Source organism: Eretmochelys imbricata, chromosome 1 (genome assembly GCF_965152235.1).
Source record: "Eretmochelys imbricata isolate rEreImb1 chromosome 1, rEreImb1.hap1, whole genome shotgun sequence".
In the NCBI taxonomy this organism is placed as follows: domain Eukaryota; kingdom Metazoa; phylum Chordata; order Testudines; family Cheloniidae; genus Eretmochelys; species Eretmochelys imbricata.
Genome location: NC_135572.1, coordinates 332,144,658 through 332,159,585, shown reverse-complemented (window position 1 = coordinate 332,159,585; position 14,928 = coordinate 332,144,658). Strand labels below are relative to the sequence as shown.

At 37.9% G+C, this 14,928-nt stretch overlaps 2 protein-coding genes across 4 annotated transcripts in view; one reads left to right on the top strand and one right to left on the bottom strand.

Annotated features, from left to right (window-relative positions):
* COG5 (component of oligomeric golgi complex 5) overlaps positions 1 to 14,928 on the bottom strand; it is a 310,681-nt gene that overhangs the window by 247,167 nt on the left and 48,586 nt on the right. The window lies entirely within an intron of this gene.
* GPR22 (G protein-coupled receptor 22) lies at positions 5,642 to 7,131 on the top strand. Its single transcript, XM_077835441.1, has one exon. It carries the CDS (start codon positions 5,642 to 5,644, stop codon positions 6,941 to 6,943), a length of 1,302 nt encoding a protein of 433 aa, XP_077691567.1. The 3' UTR covers positions 6,944 to 7,131.

Here is a 14,928-nt window from a genome sequence, read left to right as displayed (position 1 = left end):
TATAGACATTCAGAATCATTCAAAAACATTTTGATGTGGAACATTAATAGCAATACATCATTTTAGAGTAAAAAATTCCTAAATTATCTCTATTATCACAAGACAATATCCACTGAATATTATTTTGGGCTGCATATATTTAATTCACATCCTAAATTAATTTTAGCATTAGTCCTAATTTATGAAGACAAGGAACGAGGTTATTCTCCTCATTGTATGGATGTTAGCAACATTGTCTATACTAACAGAACAGAACAGAAAAATAAATTATAAATCTAAATATTTAAAAAGTGAAGACTACATAAAACAAAATCCCAGAAGGTCAAGGGCTCAGGAACAGAGGTAGAAAGAGTATGGAATGCAAGAAACAAAATATACACTGACAAAACATATGGTGCATTTAGAAAAAATTAGTCAAACATTTTTAAACAGGTTAGTACTTCCCTAAATTTAATTTATGTTGTCAAACTGCATAACTGTGCATGCACTGAGCATGGTAATGGGATCTGGAAAAATCACTCTTTAGATTATGAACTAAATTGGATTTTTACCCCCTCTTAATAAACAATATGAATATTCTATGAGCATTCTAATTCAGATAATCATGATATGTATGTGGTGTCTACTTATCCTGAATATAATTTAATCAGATATAAAGACCTAAATGCTGACCTGCATATAAACATACTGGTTGAGTATGGTTCACAGAAAAGATGCAGCCGTTTTGTATCAGAGGTACTCTCAGAACAAAGAACCTCAGAGACAGGATATATAACAAGACATATTCAAACATAAATTGCTAGAGGCTTTTAAAGTAGTATACATTTCATCTAATTTTCCACCAGTGTTTTGTCATGTGATATGCATCGTACAATCAACAAAAGTAGAGAGAAATGGTAAAAATAAAACATATATGCCTAATATATTCCAAAATTATGCACAATTCATTTATAAATTTAGCCTTTTTACAAAAGAATCCTTATATAAAACAGAAAAAAAATCACTCCCATATATATGAAGCACAGTTTAAGCCAAACATCACTGACCAATCAAAATTAGTGAATGCACTGCATCTCTCTGCAGTGTGGAGAAGCGACAAGGTAGGCTGTCATTCTGCAAAAGCTGTCCATAGTAAGCTTTCCTCTCTGAGAAGTATTGCTGTTCCTTTTTAGAAAGGCTGAATCTAAATGCTGTCTCTGGAGACCAGAAGCCTTCAGTATGTTAAATTACTTTCATTATGTATCTTCAGATGCTTATTGATTCTACAATAGGATGAGTGGGAGACTGCAGCAGCCTCTAAAGCAGCACTACATGTATACATTAGCAGTATGCTGAAACAATGGCACAGCACAGGCACAAATTTTCATTGAGGTCATTTTTTGAAGAAATGCTTATGACCCTCTTTCCCCTGTACTCTGCTAACAAGTGAACAACATGAATCCCTCAAAACTGGAACTGCTTCATCTGCATCGAGAACTGATCAAATCCTTAGTAGAGGTAAGATATGTTCCTTATTATGATATTCAGCAAAAGCAGTGTTTAACAAACATATTTGAAGGGGAAAAGATGCCAGGTTCAACTTAAATTGAGAGCTTTTATCTTGTATTTCTTGCTTGACAATACTAATTTTTTTCATTAAAAAAGTACAATTGTTGAAAAACGTTATTTTCTAAAGATACACTGTGGTATATTAAGAACTGTTTTGTTCATACAACGTAAAAACAGTGCAGCTTAAGCTATAACAGTACTGCTAAAAATCCTTAATGCAGTCAGAAGATTTTTCTCAACAGCATTTCCAAATATTGAGTCACATATGTTATGAATGTACTCAAGTACTCCTTGAAGGATCATAGATACTCTGCATTTTCTGGTATACTTATTGCTTTTCGAAGGTTGATTTACATGACTAATCTCTGACTTATTCATGGGGAAAAAATGTTAGTTTTTGTAACTACCTTTTGTGTGACCCTAAAAACATTTAAATAATCTACATACTTCAACCAATGGAAATATACTTGTAAAAATTTGCATAATATTTTATATTCAAAGCAATAAATTCAAGGACATGTGCAAATTAAACAAATGTATTCCCCATGAAGCAACTGAGGCTCAGTTAAATTAGTCATATGAACAGAAGAGGACACATAGTATGTGTAAGCTAGTTGCTCACAAGACCTGTAAAAATCATATTTTCTAGCTACATTTGTAGATACTATCTTTTTGCCCATTAATTTTTATTTCAATTCTTGGCTTTTAACTCCACATTTAATATTTGCAAAATATGTAACCCGTCCAATATATTTAATTTTAATAAGATGAAAGAGAGGGAAAGATTTTATTAGGAAATAGTGAAAATATTCTCACTGATTTTATATATCTTCAATAGGAGTCAACTTTAGAGATCCATTTTGATTTACACATACTGCATAATTTTAATCAAATGATACCATATAAATATATTCCTGAATAACTTAACTGAAAAATTATTATTAGAAGCCCTATTTTTAACCTTTTTTTCTTCTTTTTCTCACAAGGGCATGCAGCATCTAATTCAGTTTTACTACTGACAATATGAAGAATGCAATTGACTGGACATCTTTCTAGCTGTCTGATCTACGAGCCGCAGGATGTACTTATAATATATAGTCTTAAGAAATGAAGGAATTAGAATAAAAACATGGAACAGGTTCTATTTCTATGTAAGTGTTTAACACTTCAACAATATACATAGAAGATTAGCACATCTGCTCATATTTTCATGAAAAGAAGATTAATATAATGGTTTATTCCTAAAACAAAACGGTGAGCCTATCTTAAGAAGGGATTTATAATTTAAAACCAGATTTATGGAAACTACTGATTCACGAAGAAACAATGAAACGTGAATTCCCAAAAGGAGACTGTGCATACTTCATCAGCAAGCTAAACAAGGCTTTAATCAAGCTTTTTCTACACTACATATTAAGTCACTTATTTGTCATAATGACGAATGGATATTTTTTCTCTGAATTTTATGACCTGTTATGTATTCTCCTTTAATGATAATAAACCAAATTAAGCAGTCCATGGTTTTCATCAGAGCACATGAACTGGATTTTACAATGTAAAACAACTTATGTGACAAAGCCATCACTCTAAAGTAATGAGAAGTATTATAAAACCAAACGTGCAATTGTAACTAAAGGATGCCTAAATATATTTTTGAAGCCAGAAATTGGATGTGTCTGTTTTTATTTTCATTTATCCTGGAAAATAAAAATATACTGCCATGAGATACAAAGGGGGAAATAATTTAATGTCACTTAAAAGAAGTTTTGTTTTTACTGGTGGCTTTAAAAAGCAGACCAACCAACCAATATGCACTGGTCTGTAGAAATATTTCAGGAAATTAAGTCCTTTTGTTCAATCACAAAATCTTGCTGCTGAAGTGTTGGAACCAAAAAAAAAAAAAAAAAAAAAAAAAAGAAAAAGAAAGGAAACATTCTGCAAGGGATGAAATAGAGCACAGCTACAACTCAGCTGCCAGGTGAAATGCATGTCAAAATTCTGTCAGTGACACCATGTATCAATTTATGACAAGCTGCTACAGTGAGCTGAAAGGCCCTTGAGGCAACAGAAAACAGGTAGGTCAGAAGCTGCATGCACCCAACCTCTGTTTGACCTTTTCCGGTGGAACAGAGCACTGTTCTTGAGATGTATTTTGTTAATTATCTTCCTATCTCGACATTTCTGCTTTTATTTAACTGCAAATCTATCTGATGTGACAAAGACCTGATGCTTAATCTGTTTGTTAGTAAAATCTGGCACACTTAAAATTTTCCATTTTCACAAGATTTCAGACAGCTTATTCTTACAGTTAAGACCATCGCTTGTTTTAGTAAAAATTACTCTAATCTTCTGGCTTTTACCAGTTCAAGCGAATTCAATTTATCAAGTAACACATTTGGAATTGTTTCCATAATATGTCCATAGCTAAATAAGACCACATACACAGAGGAAATAATACTGTCTTGAAGCTATATATAAACTGTCTTCAGGTTGCATAAAGTGAAAGTTGAACAAAGCTTTTGGAATATTTCTTGTTTCATTGCACACCTGAGGCTCATTCAAATTTTTTGTTTTTAAAAAGGCATGTAAAGTAACTCTTGACGCATACAAAGAACCTTCATTATAAAAAGTTTGCAATTAACAGTACTGAACTATTGTGGCTTCTCAGAATTGTAGATAAATGTATTTGCATATTACATCTAGAGTGTGCATAATTCATACTTGCATTAAAAAAGCCACTCATTTTTATTCTCTTTAGTGCCTTCCACTTACTGTATTTAGAGAAGAACAATGCTCTCCATTTAAATTAATCCTTATACCAAATATATTTTCATTTTCATTTTAAAAGTGCTCAAAATTTCAAGTACCACCACACCAAGAGAAAAAAAATCTTTCCTTCCTTAGTTTATTTTATTTATTAATTTTATATGCTGGTTAAGAAAAAATGGTACAGTGGCAAGCCTCTTAAGCAGACACTAAATTTCAATTTATTAGCATTTGTAAGCCACAGAAGGTGTGGCCATAAGATAAAAAAAATCACACAGCAGTGATTAATGCTACATCACTGAGCCTTCTTGCCTCAAAGCAGAGATACACTTTCATTTCATGATGTAAAAAACAAACATAATACAAACAATCCTGTTGTCTCCGTCTCCTTAATTCCATCATCTAATTAGATTACAAATATAAATATGCTACTAAATACTCCTGATACACACAAGTCCATAAATCAAAGGGAGAGTATTTCACCAGTGTGGCTAATAGTTAAAGTTTAAATATTTACTTCAGGAAATATAAATATCAGCATATGGAAATGCAATGCTTTGAAAATCTACTTCATTACACTTAAACATTCATCTATAATTTTACAGTTGAAGTTATATATACATGACTTATAATGAAAATATACATGCACATATAAATATACATACGCACGCGCGCACACACACAGATAATATATGTACACACAAAATTCTGAAAGAAAATTTAATGTATAAACATTTTAAAGTTTTATAAAATTTCAATGAACTCTGGAATTGCAAATCTTCTGTCAATCACATTTTTACAAAAAGTTTTCAAAAGAAGGAGGTAAACAAACCTATAGAAGAGAAGATCTATTAAGTGATATTTCAGTGGTTTACAAGCAACTCCCCTCCATTCTTCTGACCTTGTTTTTCCTAAAAAGGTTTTTTAACATTACTTTATATATGCTAAGTTTTAAATAAATGTGGACATTTTTTTAAAATGGCCCTAGACATGATAAAACACAATGTACCAATATAGCTTGTTCTACCACGTGTCCTTTGTAAGAGCCATATCATAAACAAGGCCTTGTCTCTGTAAACAAAGGCTTTTAACAAGTTTTTTGGGGGGTTTTTTACAATCAAATTTTATTTTAAAAGCTGGTGTTTTGCTAGATCCTCAGATTCCTGAGCCCAAATCATGCACAAATCTAAATATATAATTGATTAGATTTTGATAGAATGAAATACCTGTTTTTCTGTATTTATCTAAAGTGATTTTAAAAGTGTCAGAATTAAATACAAAACTATTTTCTCTCATCTTTTAGGACAAAAACAACTGCAACAAAAGAATGTGCTTCTCTCCCATTCCGGAAGTCAACATGCAGTCTGAATCTAACATTACAGTTCAAGATGCCATTGATGACATCAACACCAATATGTACCGAGCACTGTCATATCCATTAAGCTTTCAAGTTTCTCTCACTGGATTTCTGATGTTAGAAATTGTGTTGGGACTTGGCAGCAACCTCACCGTGTTGGTACTTTACTGCATGAAATCCAACTTAATCAATTCTGTCAGTAACATTATTACAATGAACCTTCACGTACTTGATGTAATAATTTGTGTGGGATGTATTCCTCTAACTATAGTTATCCTTCTGCTTTCACTGGAGAGTAACAGTGCTCTAATTTGCTGTTTCCATGAGGCTTGTGTTTCTTTTGCAAGTGTTTCAACTGCAATCAACGTTTTTGCTATCACTTTAGACCGATATGATATCTCTGTAAAACCTGCAAATCGAATTCTGACATTGGGAAGGGCTGTGATGTTAATGACATCAATATGGATTGTCTCTCTTTTATCCTTCCTGATTCCCTTTATTGAAGTCAATTTTTTCAGTCTTCAAAGTGAAAGTACTTGGGAAAATAAGACTCTTTTGTGTGTCAGTGTAAATGAATACCACACTGAACTGGGAATGTACTATCATCTCCTAGTACAGATTCCAATTTTTTTCTTCACTGTTATAGTAATGCTAATTACATACACCAAAATACTCCAGGCTCTTAATATTCGAATAGGTACAAGATTTACAACAGGGCAAAAGAAAAAAGCCAGAAAGAAAAAGACTATTTCTTTGACTACACAACACGAGACTACTGATGTTTCACAAAGCAGTGGCGGGAGAAATGTAGTCTTTGGCGTAAGGACTTCAGTTTCAGTAATAATTGCCCTACGGCGAGCTGTAAAACGACATCGTGAAAGACGGGAAAGACAAAAGAGAGTCTTCAGAATGTCCCTGTTGATTATTTCAACGTTTCTTCTCTGCTGGACACCCATTTCTGTTTTAAACACTACAATTTTATGTCTGGGCCCAAGTGACCTTTTGGTAAAGCTGAGATTATGTTTTCTAGTTATGGCATACGGAACAACCATATTTCACCCTCTACTTTATGCATTCACTAGGCAAAAATTTCAGAAGGTCCTGAAAAGTAAAATGAAAAAACGAGTCGTTTCAATAGTGGAAGCAGATCCCATGCCGAATAATGCGGTAATACATAACTCATGGATGGAACCTAAAAGGAACAAACAGATTAATTTTGAAGACAATGAAGTAAGGCAGAAATGTTTAGTACCTCAGGTTGTCACTGACTAGATTTCAGTAAAGTATTTACCAAATCATCCAAGAGGAAATATATGAACAAACTGTAGAAAATACTGCCAAATAAGGGAAACTTTTTAAATATTGGCTAGACTGTACATTTTCAATATATAATATAGATTAGGCCTTGTATATTCAATTTCTTCATTACTTAATATACATGTTGCATGGCAGTTTGAGTAATATCGTGTATATTTGTCAAAAGATATTAATGTAAGTCATATTTTCTAAAAAATAAATAGCCTTAAAGCAGTGTACACTTTTAAAAACAAACATTTGTATGCCTGATTCTCTGTAAATATAAAAATATTTTTAAATAAGCCTTCCACTCCAGAAATACTTCATTTTCCAGCAACATGTGATCTTAACAACTTGTATGATATAATATTTTAATTCTGATCTGTGGACTCTGTTCTTCAGAAATAATCTGCAGCTTTGTGACACTGAAATCTGGATATTTTGACTCCATGTTCAGATGACCTATTCATCTAGCCTTTAATGGCTCTGTGTGTACAATTGAAGCACATCCCTCAATTAACAAGGACCAAAACTATTCAATTTTGGCAGTGGAAGCAATATTTTAAAGTTCAAGTTAGTTCAGAAACGGAAGAATAATTTTTAATGCAAAAAAGTTCTTATGTATATAAAATTTGTTTTTCTTTGTTTCCATATAATAATCCACACATTTTTTAATAATCCCACTCCCACCTCTCCTTCCACTGAAGGAAGGAAGATTAATTCAGGGCCCTGGAGAAAAGTGGAAGTAAAATGCAGAGAAATGGGGGAAATCCTGTGTTCCAAGGTTGCCCAATAAATAAATCAAAAACAGTTTATACAGAATTTGTTAGTATGTTAGCTCTAAAGATTGATGTGATTTATTAGCTGGCCCTCCAAAATGTGAGGATCTCCAGGGGAGTCGCTACATATACAGTTAAATGTCTCAATTAAGCAGGATAGCATACTTCTTTCTCTTCCCTAACTTTTCTAGTATCCTGTCTCTAGCACCCAGCGCTGTCCAGTCCTGATCACACAGTCACCTTGCCACACATCTATCAAAGACAGCTGCCCTACAACTGTGGTAATATTCCTGGATCTACTTTTACTGTCATTATGCACTTGTACAGTTCCATTTCTTCTCCCTCCCTTTTCTCCATCATCTTCAATCATCTCTTCAGCTAACATCCACATTTAAGAACCAAGAAACTGATAGAAGATTTCATCATATCTGGCACCAAATGCAAAAGTTAAGTATCATGCTAACCAGATTAGTATAGTTGAAGGCTATTTGCTATCCCAAGCTTTGAAGCTAGGTTTTTGGAAGGAATAGCGTCCATACACATCCCCTTGATTTGATAATGTGTCATAATTTTCAGCAATTAACTTCAAATGTATTAAGGAAAAGAAAAATCTATTTTACTTTTATTGTAGTAGAATCACCTATGAATGTGTGTGAATTTCTCCCATTAACATAAGAATAACTCCTAATAATGTGTTAATGCAAGTTCCATGCATAAAAGGCAGAATCCCCTCAACATGAGAGATTTTCTCTCTTGTAATATTGTGTATTTTCTTTTACCTAAAACTAACATATACCTGGATGTATTCAGATGTAAAGAGTAATATAAAAATCACTAAAAATCTGGCTTTAAAGAAATCCAAAGCTATTTTCTCTCTAATTCGTATCCTATCATACTTGCGTTGAGAGCGCATAACTTCTTTTAGCAAAGCCCTGATGCAGTCAGCCCAAGAACCAGCATGGAGACAGACATCCATCCTCTTGCTCCTTAGAGATCAACCACTTACAATGGATAGAACTTTATCTAGGGAGGTTCTTTACATGAACTTTTCACATTTGATTGAATAATATTTGAGCAGCTTTGATATAAAAGCCAGCACGCTGCCACTCACTGTACTGGGCTGCGCCCACCTAAAGGCCAAGTTTCATCCAAAGTCATTACTTATCTGTCACCTAGAATGACGAGTAAAATTCTAGCTCTTATCCAAAAACAAATGCAATAGCTCAGATTTTATGTACACCTATAGAGCCACAGAAAGTTCTACAAATATTTCAAAATGCCTCTTTTTAATCTTCTGGAAGAAAACTATCATTTTAAAGTCACAATGTTCCTTCTTTTTTCAGAATATTATATCTTTCCACTCCTGCTTCATCTACATGTACACTCAAATATATGAAAGGGAGGGAAGTGGACACTATTAAAATGTTAATATCACAACATAGTTTCTTACACTCAAATAAGTTATTTTTAAATAAAGACGTAATGTGTATTTTAAAATCTTGCAGTCATCTGAATACATAAATAAGCCTGTAATACCCCACGGACATTTGGTGGAGTTAAAACAGTTATAAGAAAAGTTTTCACTTTCAAACTTACATAGGGTTATTGACACTTTCAGAGTGCACTCTCTTTTTTTAAAAGCTCAAATACCTTAGAGCTCAATCATAAAGTCAGTGTCAATGAACCGGAAAACGTCTTACCAATAATTTCCCTTTTTCTAGCACCATCTCCCACAATTCTTGACATCTGGGCTGCTCTGGGCATTCTTGCAACTCATGGAGGCAGATCTGCATTTTGGTGTCACCCACTGGCCATGCCCCCTCCGCTTCCACTTGTGGCCAGATGAGTTATTCCAAAATTGTAAAAACTTGTATAACAATATTATTAACAAATACTTCAGAGGTAACTGACCAACTAAGTTCAATGGATCACAACAACAACAAAAGTCACAAGGTAAAGATCCTACTCAGCATCTGACCTTTTGGCTCTTGAGCTAGTTGGGTACAATTGTGGAAGATGCATAAAGAAATTATCAGTAAAAAAATTTCCGTTCTACAGTCCAGCATCTTCCACAGTTCTTGAAGTTCTGGGAAGTAGAGAGCAATGAACAGATGTAGGGAAGGTTATAGAGAAGGTGGGAAGAAAAGGAAAACAGTATACCTTCTCATTTATAACACTTGTTCAAAGGGCAAAAACCATTCCCCAATCACGGCCTGCACTAACTTCCTGCAATAAGACTCCTCTGCAGAGGACAGGAAATCTACCTTGTAGTGCTTGAGTAAGTGGTCGCCTTACATGTTTCTACTATGGATGCATTAGTTCTTTCTGCCCATGAAGTCACCAGGGATCACGTTGAGCATGTCCTGATGCCTTAAGGAACCGGAATCCCCAATGTCTTGTATGCTTCTTCAATACATAGTCTAATTCACCTAGTAACACCTGGGTCCTTGGCATTTCCGGAGGAAGGATACCAACAGGGCACGCGATCTCTGAGTGGACTCTGTACATCTGAATTAAAATTTTCAGGCCCTTCTAACTTCTAAATCATGCCACTTCTCCTTGGTGGCCTGGGACAGAAAGAAGGGAGACCCACCTCTGGGGAAACATGGAGGAAAGAGTTCACCTCCAGGATAGACAATTCTAGAGTTCTGAGCTGAAACACACAGAAAAGCTCCTGCATAGGAAGCACTGACAATTCCAAAACTCACCTGGCAGATGTGATGGCCATCAGAAAGCAATACACTGATGTGAATGGTTCAAAGAGGTGGTTCATCAGGGCTCTCAGTACAAATGGCAGGTCCCACTTTGGAAAGAGAGGCCTGATTGCTGGTTTGGCTAATCAGACTGCTCTAAGGAATCAGGCTACGTGGGATGGGGTGGGGTGGGGGGTTACTCTGCCAGAGAACCCATGGATCCTGTGATCATCATGCTACAAAAGGGCAGACACTGGACGTGCAACGGTACTAGGCTGGGGACCTCTGTCCAAGCCTTCTTGGAGAAATTTCAAGATTGTAGAAATCAAGGAATTACGGCTATTTGCTTCGTGTTCCTGGCACCAGCACAGAACTTGGGCCAGATAGAGGACTAGGCATTCAAGGTCAATACTCTTCTAAAATGTATTCTGATGACTTTGGAGGACAGACCCAGCAACACTAGCACTTCCCTTTCAATAGCCAGGCTTTTAAATGCAGCTGGTTCCAATCCAGATGAAGAAGAGGACCTTGTAAGAGGATGTCATGTCTCTTTGGGAGCGATACTGGAGGTCCTATTTCAGCTCAGTTAGGTCCAAAAACCAGGCTTTCCTTGGCCAATGTCGGGTTACCAATACTATTGTCACCTGTTCATTTTATTTTCTGGACTACCATTCCTAATGATAGGAAGATTGTAAATGCACAGAGGAGGCCCTGAGGCCATCAGTGTGATAGTGCATTTGTCCCCTTGGATCCGGGGTCCACCTCCCTGATGAAGTACTGTGGTCTCTCCACTTTCAAGTGGTTCATGAATAGATTGGCTGAGGGCAAGCCGAACAACTGGACAATTAGCTCAAAAGCCTTCGTGATAACAGCAACACTCGGTTGTTCATCTTGATCAGTCAGAGCAAGATCAGTAGGCGCTGCCTTGAGGGATAGATGAGCATGTGCTATCCAGTGCATGGTTTCCATCACTTAGATGTGTAGCGCTGGGCTTCTTTTTCCTCTTGGTTGTTCACATATGCAACCATGGTCATATTGTCTGACTGAATCAGAACGTGCCTCCCCTCTAGCCTGGGCTGGAACCTTTGTAGCACCATTTTGACTGCTCTTAGTTCTAGATGGTCAGTCCTTTCCACCAGCTAACAGATGCCTGTTTTTGACCCGCAGTGTGCTTCCCAGCCCTCCAGGCTGGTGACATTTTTGACAATTTGGAAGGCAAAGAGGCTGACCACCATTTTAAAGGTGTTGATCACCTGTGCCGGAACCTTCACTTGATCCTTCACGGGTTTCAGAGAGTGGCTCCATATCTTTAAGATGAAACCTTGAAGGAGCCTGATGTGAGACTGTACCCATGGCGTGATCCTTATGCATGATACTATGAGGGGTCTAGTGGCTGAAAGCTTAGTGGTTTTAGTTTCAGGCCTCTTGCAGTTCCAAAACAATTTGAGGAAGTCTTGAATCTTTCTGGAACCTCTCTAAAGATGGATATATCCTTGCTATCAAGGTATCTGTGTCCACTCCTAAGCGAATTATTTTGGTGGATGGAATCAAGGAGCTTTCCTGGATATTGATAATAAAACCATACACCTACAAGAAATTCAACATCAGAGACATAGCTCTGTGTGCTGTTGTTGGGGATGGAGCTCTGATTAAAAGATGTCATCCAGGAGGATTAAAGGTGGATTCCCTATAACCTAAGTCTGGCTTTGATTACCACCAACACCACCTTTGTAAAGGCCCACTGAGCTGAGACAAGCCAAACTGGAGTGCCCAGTACTGACAATGCTTAGTGCCACTAGCAAACCTCAGGAATCTGTAATGGCAGGATCAGATAACTGTGTGGAGATATGTATCCACCAGATCCACTGAAGTTATAAAGACACTGGAGAGATTTCTTTAATTTTCTTCATCCACTTGTTGAGCCTTCCGAGATCTAGAATGGCTGGATTCCCCCTGTACACTTCTGAATGATGATGAAGATGGAATAGAACACTGATATTTTTTCTTCTGAGGGGACACTCTCTATTACTGCCATATCCAGGAGATGAGATATCTCATTCTGGAATAAATTGCACTTTACAAGGTAATTCAAGATAGGAGACCAGATGAAGAATGGATGGGGTGGAGTCCGTAACTCAAGGGATGATCCCTGACTAACTATCTCCCTGACTCATGGGTCCATGGTCAATGCAACCCATTCCTCCAGGAAATGGGAAATTGTGCCCCCTAGCTTCAGCTCCAGGCAGGGTTCAATGGAGTCTTTGTCATGCAGAGACTTTGGGAGCAGCAGGGTTTGCTTGGGTTTTTCCTCCAGAGCTACAGTTCCACAGCTTTTCTCTAGAGACCCTTATGTCCTTTTGCTAGTATTTCTCTGAGGATGAAGGCCAAAAGGACCACCTTTGTCTGAAGGCTGGTCTGTACTCTCTCTCGCTCTCTCTCTCAAAGGCATGATGTGGCATTGGGAGGGACTATTTAGATTTTGCAGTCTTGTCCACCACTATGTTGTCTAGCTTCTCTCTGAAAAGCAGGGCTCCTGTAAATTTGGCAGAGCACAGCACTTGCTTGGTGTGGCTATCCACCTTCCACGGACAGATCCATAGGTCCTGACTGGTCACTGAGCTGGAGGCCATGGCTTTGGCTGAGAATCTCATTGTATCCAGTGAGATGTTAGCAACAATATGCTGTTGCCAGGGAAACCTTCTTTAACATAAAGCTGAAGTCGAGCAATCTCTACCCACAAGGGCTTTGCGATCTTCCAGCTAGGAGAGCTATGACCTCGAAAAGCAAGTAAATGCTAGGAACACCTGAAGGGAGGCTGAAGAGTCCACAAAGTCTTTTTTGAAAGAGGCCTAGAATTTATAAAAGCTAAGATCATTTTTGTTAATGTGCTTGTCTTTCTCTGGCTTATCCCTTCAACCCAGATTACCTCCTTGAAGGAGGAGCACAGGGGAATCACAGCATGGAGGGAGGATTTTGAGAGGAGAAATTTGCTCTGAGGCTTACTCTCGGGGATCTGTTCAGACTGAATCAGATTAGTAGATACAAACTTGTTGCAAATGACCTTGAAATTCTCAAAAGGAAAAAACCTTTGTGGCTTCTTTCCCCAGTCCTGATCACAAATCAGAGCACAACAATTCACCACCTTCTGTGGAGGAAAAGGAGAAGAGTCAGAGGACTCAGACCTCTTAGATCTATGATAATTTTTCCCCCTCTTTAGCTTTTTTTGCTAGCTCAGAGAATATATGAGCATCAGTGCAGCCTTGGTGAGGCCTTCCCAAGGGCCTGAAGTCCTCTCATAAAATCTTTTGAGTCCTTGCCTGCTGAGTACCATTCCCTCAAGGAGGGTGGAGGGGAAAGGTTTCCAGAGTCCTCCAAAACAAATTGGGAAGGAGGGGGTCTTATGAGACCTGCTTCTTTTCCCAGGGCACTGAGGACCGAGTTTAAGACTTATGGGGAGGGGGATTTGTGACCGCGCAAGTCTCCCCTCTGTTTTCCAAGAGCCCCTTGGGACTTGCCCCCAGAATCATTTGATTGTGGTCCTCCTTGTCTTTAGAGCCTCTCCCAGCTCTGCCCAGAGACTCCTGGTCTATTTTTCCCATGTTGGAGTCTCAGCTGCTCTGGTGCGTCAAAGATACCACAGTCCTGTCCAACTCAGACCCAGGAACCAACAGAGTTAGTGACAGAAGGCAGAGTGCAGGCTGGGCACAACTCGCTGCCTGCTAAGCCTGGCAAGGCAGTCTCACAGCTAGAGCACCATTTGGATTTTATTTGGTGCTTTTTAGGCTGCTCTGCCATACCTAAAAAGGTGCATAAGAGCCAGCAAGGAGGTGCTGCAGCAGAGGCTCTGGGTGGGTTCCAACCCACAACCAATAACTGACCTACGAAGTTAGGGGGAAGGGAGGGAGGGAGAACCCAGCTCACCACTGCCCCAAAATTAGTAAAAAAAGCGCCCACACACCCCTTAGGCAGATGAAAGGCGGGAGCATAGAAACTGTTGTCCGCACACTGCTGCGGAAGCAAATCATCTGGCCACAAGCAGGAGCAGATGGCACATGCTAGCATGGTGGTGCCAAAACACTAATCTGCCTCCATAAGCTGCAAGAGTGAACAGTGTAGCCCAGACATCAAGAATTTGGGTAGATGCTGGGCTGCAGTACAATACTTTATGGTATAAAGAAAGGGAGCATGGTCCAGTAGTTAGATCAAGGGACAAAGCAGGTCTACATGTAAATGCAGCTGAGCCGCTGTAGCACTTAAGCGAAGATGCTCCTACACTGACAGAAGAGTGTCTCTCAGCATAGTTAATCTCCCTCCCCAAGATGCGGTAGCGGGATAAGCTCTCCCATCAACATAGAGCTGTCTTCACAGAGCGTTAGGTTGGTATAACTACCTCATTCGGGAGTGTGGACTTTTCACACCCCAAGCAACACACTGATACCGAAATAAGTCTGTAATGTAGATCTGGCCTTAGCATCAGAGCCATGTGTGT